The 8,633-nt window shown below is 39.7% G+C and overlaps 1 protein-coding gene across 1 annotated transcript in view; it reads left to right on the forward strand.

Moving 5' to 3' along the window:
• The first annotated feature begins 830 nt into the window (after positions 1 to 830).
• MILR1 (mast cell immunoglobulin-like receptor 1) overlaps positions 831 to 8,633 on the forward strand; it is a 40,329-nt gene continuing 32,526 nt past the window's right edge. Inside the window, 2 exon segments of the mRNA XM_006878239.1 lie at positions 831 to 945; positions 1,966 to 2,112. Coding sequence (XP_006878301.1) covers positions 831 to 945; positions 1,966 to 2,112 — 262 coding nt within the window.

An 8,633-nucleotide genomic window follows, 5' to 3' on the forward strand; every position in this document is an offset into this window, starting at 1 on the left:
CACAACACTGTGCATTTGCATGATTTGGGTTCCAAGGAATGTTGTTGTGTTGTTGTTGTGAAGTGCCGTTGAGTCGGTTCTGACCCATAGCAACCCTGTATAAGGTTTCTGAGGAGCGGCTGGTGAGCTTGAGCCACTGACCTTGCGGTTCAAACCAACTTTGCAGTTTAACGTATTAACCCACAAATGTGTATTGTGTAACCTTGGACAAATAACTTCCCTTTCCTGGGCCTCACAAAAGTCTCCTAGCAACATTTGTAACAGCTGTAAACTGAACTTCCCCTGGTTTCATCTGCTGCCTTCCCATGGTGTAATCTGCAAGCTCCCTGCCCCAGCAGAGGTTATGAACACAGAAGTGATCCACATACACCAGTCTCTGTTTAAAGGCCTAGTCTTCTCTCGACCCAGTCTACCCTCTGTCAGCAAGAGTGGATGAGACGCTGGTGGAAACGCTCCAGAATGCTCTTTTTAGCAGAGATGCTGGCATTGAGAGGCATCCCACACAGATTAAATCTGTGATGCTATCTTTCACCACCCCCCTTCTCTAATAGGGAAGTTGTCACTAGTATCACACACAGTAAGAAAATCACTGCATCTCTGAGTGTAGCCTTTTTAGAATAGGTGCCTAAAGAGTAACATTTAATGTCAGAAGGAAATAAGGTCTTTTATGAGCTGAGGGCTAACTAGGAAGACCATTGATTTCCAGAGAGTGAGGACCAGCCAGGGAAGAAGGAGGGGTGGTGGCAGCAGGCTGGCCTCTGCTGGATGAGGGGCGAGGAATAACACTAACACAGGTTTGGGAGCTTCACTGGAGGGGGTCGGGGTTGAAGATGGTTTCCCCACATGACCTCCCCACAGGCACCCCAGGGATCCAGAGGCCCTATCCTGTGCAGCAGCAAGGATCAGTCACCCAAATGCCCTGGCCCCCTCTCAGCTGGCTCCCAGGTCAGTGGTAGGCCTGTTGACTCTCACACAAGTTGTAACCAACGGTACTGCCCAGAAAGTCCCATGGTCACACTCTTGTTTGTTCTCTTTGATTTTCTCTATACTGCTAGCCACAAAGTCAGTGGTTCAAACCAGCCAGCTGCTTCATGGAAACCCTACAGAGTCATTGAGTCAGATCACACTCCCTACCACTTGACAACAGCAACAACAAACCACCAGGAAATGACCTCACATACTAGTCTTCAAAGTGTGCTTTGCGTTCCTTCAGACCTCAGTCCTCTTCACCCTGTCTGCTCCCCAGCCCCCTTCCAGCGTTCCTCTATCACATATTTATTCTCCTGGTACTGATATATGCACAATACTAGCAACGCCCTGTGGCTCCTCTGATTCAGAAATCACTGTGGAAGCAGTGTCTTATCCCTCTTTCTAGAACTTTGGTTCCCAAATGAGAACTTGTGGAAGAATCACTTGGGGCCCTTATTACAAATCAGAGTCCCCGGCCTCATCACCAGCAGGTCCAGAGTGGTGGTGGTGGCTGTGTGTCCTGGAGTTGGTTCCGACTCATAGTGACCCTGTACAGGGTTTCCGAGGCTGTAAATCTTTGTGGGATCAGAAAGCCTCTTCTTCCTCCCTTGGAACAGATGGTAGTTTAGAACTGCTGACCTTGATGTTAGCAGCCTGACTCGTAACCACTGCACTACAAGAATTCCTTTAGGTCCAGGGTGGGGCCCTAAAAACAGCATTTAACAAAATCAGACATTGCTGATGTCACTCTTTTGTGGGTCTTTAAGTAATCAATATTTGCTGAGGCTAAACCAAATTTTCATTACATTCATTTCAATGTAGGCTGAGTCCTGGTGAGTTTTTCCAAAGGCAACACATTAATCAGATTTTCTTTCTCTTCTTTTTATCCCTGCACAGTTCAAATTCTCATTAGCTTGAGTCAGGGGCAACCTACCATCTCTCTCTCCTTACAAGAACTCAAAGGAACCAACTGTCATATTGTGCAAATCTGTACAGACAGACCCTTCAGTTTCCTTATCTCACTCAAGAAAAGGAGGAAGTTCTCCAAGTGACTCACCATTATTCAGGCAGTTAAGTCTCTTTCAACTTCTTCTCTGACTTCACTAGGGAGAATGTGGAGCCACTTGATAAAACTCTCCTCTTGAGGTACTTTTTCCTCAATTACAAATAGGAACCACTTATCATTTTGAGGTTTGAAACTACAAACCAACCCTGATGTGGAAAAAGAGTTTTCTCATGTTCCTTTTCTTTCGTTCATTTCAAAATGCTGCATTGGATTTTGAGACAACGAGGACAGTAGCCAGTAAGTTTCATTTACTTCCCTCTTATTGAGATGGTGAGAGTATAAACTTTGAACATGATTATTCATGAATATGTTTCTCTCTGCTTTTAGACAAATAGCCAAAGGGGAAATTTTTTCCATCACTTACTGTTTAAAATGAAATGGTTTTAAGGAGAAAGTAGGAATGTATTTTCTAAGACTCAGAGAGTGCTTCTATAATGAAACACTTCTTTCTTTGTCATTGTTATCAGAAAATCAACACATAATCATTGTAAAATAATTGAAGCAACATTAGAAATATATATTGGGAGGTAGTTTATCATCATATGTTTGTTGGCTGTGTGAATGTCTTCTTTGGTGAAGTGTCTGTTCATATCTTGAATTCATTTTTAATTGGGTTGTTTGTCTTTTTCTTGTAGAGGTTTTGTACTTTCTATAAATTGTAGAGACTAGTCTGGTTTCTGACATACCATTGCAAAAAATTTTCCCAATCTGTGGGCTCCCTTTTAACTCCTTTGGTAAAATCCTTTGATGCATACAAGTGTCTGATTTTTAGGAGGTCCACTTATCTATTTTTTTCCACCACTTGTCTGTCAGTTTTGTCATACTGTGGTAGCTTGTTTGTTGCTGTGATTCTGGAAGCTATGCCACCAGTGTTTTAAATACCAACAGTGTCACCATGGTAGACAAGTTTTAGCAGAGTGTCCAGACTAAGACAAACTAAGACAGAAGGAGAGCTGGACTACTTCCAAATATGTAGTCACTGAAAACCTTATGAATAGCAGTGGAACATTGTTAGGTAGCATCAGAATATTGAATATTAAAACATGATGAATAACACCAGAATATGTCAGATACAGTGCCACAGATGAGTCCCTCAGGTTGGAAGGCACTCAAAATATGACAGGGGAAGAGCTGCCTCCTCAAAATAATTGACCATGATGATGCGAATGGAATAAAACTTTCAGGACCTTCATTTGCTTGATGAGGCAAAACTCAAAATGAAGAGAAAGAGCTGTAAACATCCATTAACAATCAGAACACGGAATGTATGGAGTGTGAATCTAGGAAATTTGGAAGTTGTCAAAATGAAATGGAACATATAAACATCAATATCCTAAGCATTAGGGAACTGAAATGAACTGGCATTGGCCATTTCAAATCTGACAACCATGTGGTTTACTATGCCAGGAATGACAATTGAAGAGGAACGGCATCACATTCATTATCAGAAAGAACATTTCAAGTTTATTTTGAAGTACAACACTTTCTGTGATAGGATAATATCCATATGCCTACAAGGAAGATCAGTTAATACAACTATTACTCAAATTTATGCACCAACCACTAAAGCCAGTAATGAAGAAATTGAAGAATTCTTCCAATGACTTCTTTCTGAAATAGATCAAACATACAATCAAGATGTATTGAAAATTACTAACAAGTGGAATGCAAAGGTTGGAAACTAAGAGGAAGGATCAGTCATCGAAAAACATGGCCTTGGTAATAGAAATGATGCTGGAGATAGCATGATAGAATGTTGCAAGACCAATGACTTCTTCATTGCAAATACCTTTTTTAAACAACATAAAAGATGGAATACCCAGAAATTAAATTGACTACATCTGTTGAAAGAAATGGTGGAAGAGCTCCATGTTATCAGCCAAAAGGCTAGTAAGGGCAGACTATGGGACAGACCATCAATTACTCATAAACAAGTTCAGGCTGAAGCTGAAAAACATTAAAACAAGTCCATGAGCGACAAAGTATGACGTTGAACAAACATATTCCACAAGAATTTAGAGATCATCTCAAGAACCGATTTGATGCATTACACACTAAAGAACGAAGACCAGAAGAGTTGTGGCATCCCATAAGAACATCACACAGGAAGAAGGCAAAAGGTTATTAAGAAGACAAGAAAGAAGGAAAAGACCAAAATGGATGTCAGAAGAGACTCTGAAACTTGCTCTCCAGCATAGAGATGCTAAAGCAAATGGAAGAAATGATGAGGTAAAATAGCTGAACAAAAAATTTCAAATGAAATGTACAAAGACCTGGAGTTAGAAAACCAAAAGGAAAGAACATACTCAGCATTTCTCAAGCTGAGGGAACAGAAGAAAAAATTCAAGCCTTGACTAGCAATATTGAAAAATTCTATGGACAACATATAGAATGATGCAGAAAGAACCAAAAGAAGATGGAAGGGATATACAGAGTCCAATACCAGAAATAAATGGTTGATGTTCAACAATTTCAAGAGGTAACAAATGATCAATAGCCAACGATACAGATGGAAGAAGCTCAAGGTTCACTAAAGGCATTGGCTCGGAGAATTGATGGAATATAAATTGAAATCTTTCAACAAACTGATGTGGCACTGGATGTCAAGAAATTTGAAAATAGCCACTTGACCAACTGCTTGGAAGAGATCTATATTTGTGCCCATTCCAAAGAAAGGTGACCCAATGCAGAAATCATTGGACAATATCATTAATATTGCATAAAAGTAAAAATTTTCTGAAGATAATTTTTTAAATGGCTAAAACAGTACACTGACAGGCAACTGCCAGATTCAAACGAGGACATGGAACAAAAGATAACATTGCAGACATCAGATGGATCTTGGCTGGAAGCAGAGAATATCAAAAGATATTCTTTACACAATGGCTTTCCATTGTGCAGATCATGACAAACTATGGACAACATTGCCTAGAATGAGTATTCTAGAACACTTAATTGTACTCATGAGGAACCTGTACATAGACCAAGAATCAGTTGTTCAAACAGAACAAGAGAACACTGAATAGTTTAAAATTAGGAAAGGTGTGTGCCAGGGTTATATTCTTTCACTATACTTATTCAATCTGTATGCTGAGCAAATAATTTGAGAAGGTATATTATATGAAGAAGAATGTGGCATCAGTATTGGAGGTAGACTCATTAACAACCTGGAATAAGCAGATGATACAACCTTGCTTTTTGAAAGTGAAGAGGATTTAAAATACTTACTGAATAAATCAAAGACCACAGCCTTGGGTATGGGTTGCACCTCAATGTAAAGAAAACAAAAATCCTTACCACTAGACCAATAAATAACATTAAGACAAATGGAAAAAAGATTGAAGTTGTCAAAGAATTCATTTTGCTTGGAACAACCATCAACACTCATAGAAGCAGCAGTCCAACAACATATTGCATTAGGCAAATCTGCTGCACAAGACCTCTGAAAAGTGTTCAAGAACCAAGATGTTAGTTTGAAGACTAAGGTGCACCTGACCCAAACCATGGTATTTTCAATAGCCTTATGTATGTTCAAGTTGGACAATGAATAAAAAATAAAAAAAAAAAAGAAGGATTAAAGTATTTGAGTTACGGTGTTGGTGGAGAATATAAAAAATAACATGGACTGCCAAAAGAACAAGTAAATCTGTACTGGAAGATGTACAACCAAAATGCTCCTTAGAAGTCAGGATAGTTAGATTTCATCACTCATTCTGTGGACATATTATCAGGAAGAACCAGTCCATAGAGAAGAACATCACACTTGGTAAAGTGGAAGGTCAGTGAAAAAGAGGATAACCCCCAATGAGATGGATTGGTTCAGTAGCATCAGCAATTGGCTCAAGTGCAGTAACACTTATGAGATTGACACAGGACTAGGCAGTGTTTCGTTCTGTTGTTCATAAAGTCACTATGAGTCGGTACCAACTTGAAGGCATCTAACAATAACAACAAAAGGTCTATTTTGTCTTCTACTGTTTGTGTGTTTTTAGTAATGTTTGATAGTATAGGTATGCTATATTTTAGAATCCCTAAGTTTGACCTTGACCTCAAGGTTGGTTTGAACTGCAGGGTCGGTGGTTCAAATTCATGAGCTACTCCTCAGAAACCCTATGCAGGGTCACTATGAGTCAGAACCGACTCAACAGCACACAACAACAATAACAGCAAAGTTGACTATATATTTTTAATTTATGTTCTTTATTGTTCTAAGTTTACATTTAGGTCTTTAATCCATGTTGAGTTTGTTTTTGTTTATGGTGTGAGATATGGATTTTGTTTTATACTTCTGCAAACAAATTTTCAGTTTTGCCAGCACCATTTGTTGAAGAGACTATCTTTTCCCCCATTTAACATGTTTTGGCTCTTTGTCAAAGATTAGCTGACAGTATGTGGATAGATTTATTTCTGGGCTCTAAAATCTGTTCCACTGTATCTTTCATTTTACCAGGACTCAGCTGTTTTAGCCATGTGGCTATGTGGTAAATTTTGAGATCAGGGAATGAGAGGCCTTCAATTTTGTCCTTCTTCTTTAATAATGCTTTACTCATCTGAGGTCTCTTTCCTTTCCTTATAAAGTTAGTGATAAATTTTCCCATCTCTTTAAAGAATGATGTTGGAATCTGGGTTGGGATTGTGTTATACCTTTAGATTGCTTTGGGTAGTGTTGGCATTTTCACAATGTTAACTCTTCCTATCCATGAGCATGGTATATACATATATATATATATTTTTTTTTCTGTATGTTTTTATAGTGAAGCTGCTGGATTCTTTATTCCACATAATTTTCTATACTGAGCTCATTTTGTTTGTGCTTTTTCTTTTCATTTTTATTTCTGTGGTATTGATGTTTACTAAATCTTTCTGATTTTCCTCTTTGTTTTGATTTGCAGGTATATTATTTTTCTTTGAGGTTACCTTGTAATTTATTAATTTTTTCCCTGCTGAAAACAGTCTGTTTTATCTTAAAATCTACTTAACTTCCTTGCCATCCAGAAGGAGTTTGTGCAGACCCAAAAGCAGCTGGGAGATTAGAGATATTTACATCCCAGAGGGGAGTGGAGGGTGAGAGGTCCCTCTAGTTCCTCTTAGTGACTCTAGTCCAGGCTGATCAGGATCTAGAATAGGCCACACCTGATTGGGTACTGGGGTTGGTGCTGCTAGCTTCCCACACACTTTTATGTATGTTTCAAAGCCCAGGGAGTAGTCACTTCCCTGGAATATACATGGATGGGAATTGTGGGTAATGTGGGATACAAGAAAACAAAGCAAAACAAAATTTCACCTCTCTCTCCACCAGTAAGTGGTATGCCTTGGCCCTATTGCCTTCAATGTCACCCATGATGGCCACACCATGGCTTGTCAGCCTGCACAGATCTCCAGTCTTCTCTTGGTCTCCCTCACCATACACACACATCTGTTCAGCTGCTTCTCTTGGTGTTGGTTATGTGCCGTGGAGTTGGTTCCAACTCATAGCAACCCTGTATAGGGTTTCCGAGGCTGTAAATCTTTACGGGAGCAGAAAGCCTCATCTTTCTTAAGCGGAACAGCTGGTAGTTTCAAACTGCTGACCTTGCAGTTTGCAGCCCGATTCATAACCACTACGCTACCAGAGGTCTTTAGCTGTTTCTCTTAGTGAGAGCTAATCTAGTGCTGGACAGGGCCAGCTCTGCATATGTGGAGTAGGACCTGCCTAAACGGTGTTGATGTGGTTAGCTCCCTACTCCTTTAATAGGGCCTATAACCACAGCAGGAGCTTCCTTGGGGGTGTACATGGGTGGGAGCTAGCCTCACTTCTGGTCACCAGGGGAGTGTGGAGAACAAAAGGAAAAAAAAAAATCACACCTTAATCTATGTGATCCACAGGCTTGTTGCTGCAATGCCAGTATGCTTTCTTGTCTCTGAAGTGGATCGCAAAACCTTGAGCTGGTTGCGCCCATCTGGTCAGCGGGCACAGATCACCAGGCTCATCTTTTCATCTCATTTTTGCTGCATCTGCTCAGTTCTTTCTCCTAGTAAGCATTCAATCCACTCTCTATCCATTCATCTGAAGCTCAAAATTCCAGGACTCTCATCTGTATCTGTTTCATCTGGCTTTCCATATCTTTGTTGCAGAGGGATCTATACAGCCTTTCTGCCCAGTCCACCATCTTGTTGCCTCTCCCTGTTTTCTTTATGTTATGGTGTAATGAATAATGAAGGCTGTAGTCTTTGATCTTTGTCAGTAAATGCTTCAAGTCCTCTTTCTTTCAGCAAGCTAGATTTTGTCCTCTGTGTATTTAGGTTGTTAATAAATCTTCCTCCAATCCTGAAGCAACATTCTCCTTCATATAGTCAAGTTTCTCTGATTGGTTGTTCAGGATACAGATTGAATATGTATAGTGAAATGATACAACCCTGTTACACACCTTTCCTGATTTTAAAATATGCAATTTCCCTTCCATCTGTTTGAACTTGGTCTACGAAAAGATTCTGCCTGAGTACAATGAAGTCTTCTGGAATTCCCATTCCTTGCAGTGTTATCCATAATTCATTAAGATCCACAGTCTAATGTTTTTGTATAATCCATAAAATGTAGGTAAATATCTTTCTAATGTTC

This window comes from Chrysochloris asiatica, unplaced genomic scaffold (genome assembly GCF_000296735.1).
Source record: "Chrysochloris asiatica unplaced genomic scaffold, ChrAsi1.0 scaffold00007, whole genome shotgun sequence".
Classification (NCBI taxonomy): Eukaryota; Metazoa; Chordata; class Mammalia; order Afrosoricida; family Chrysochloridae; genus Chrysochloris; species Chrysochloris asiatica.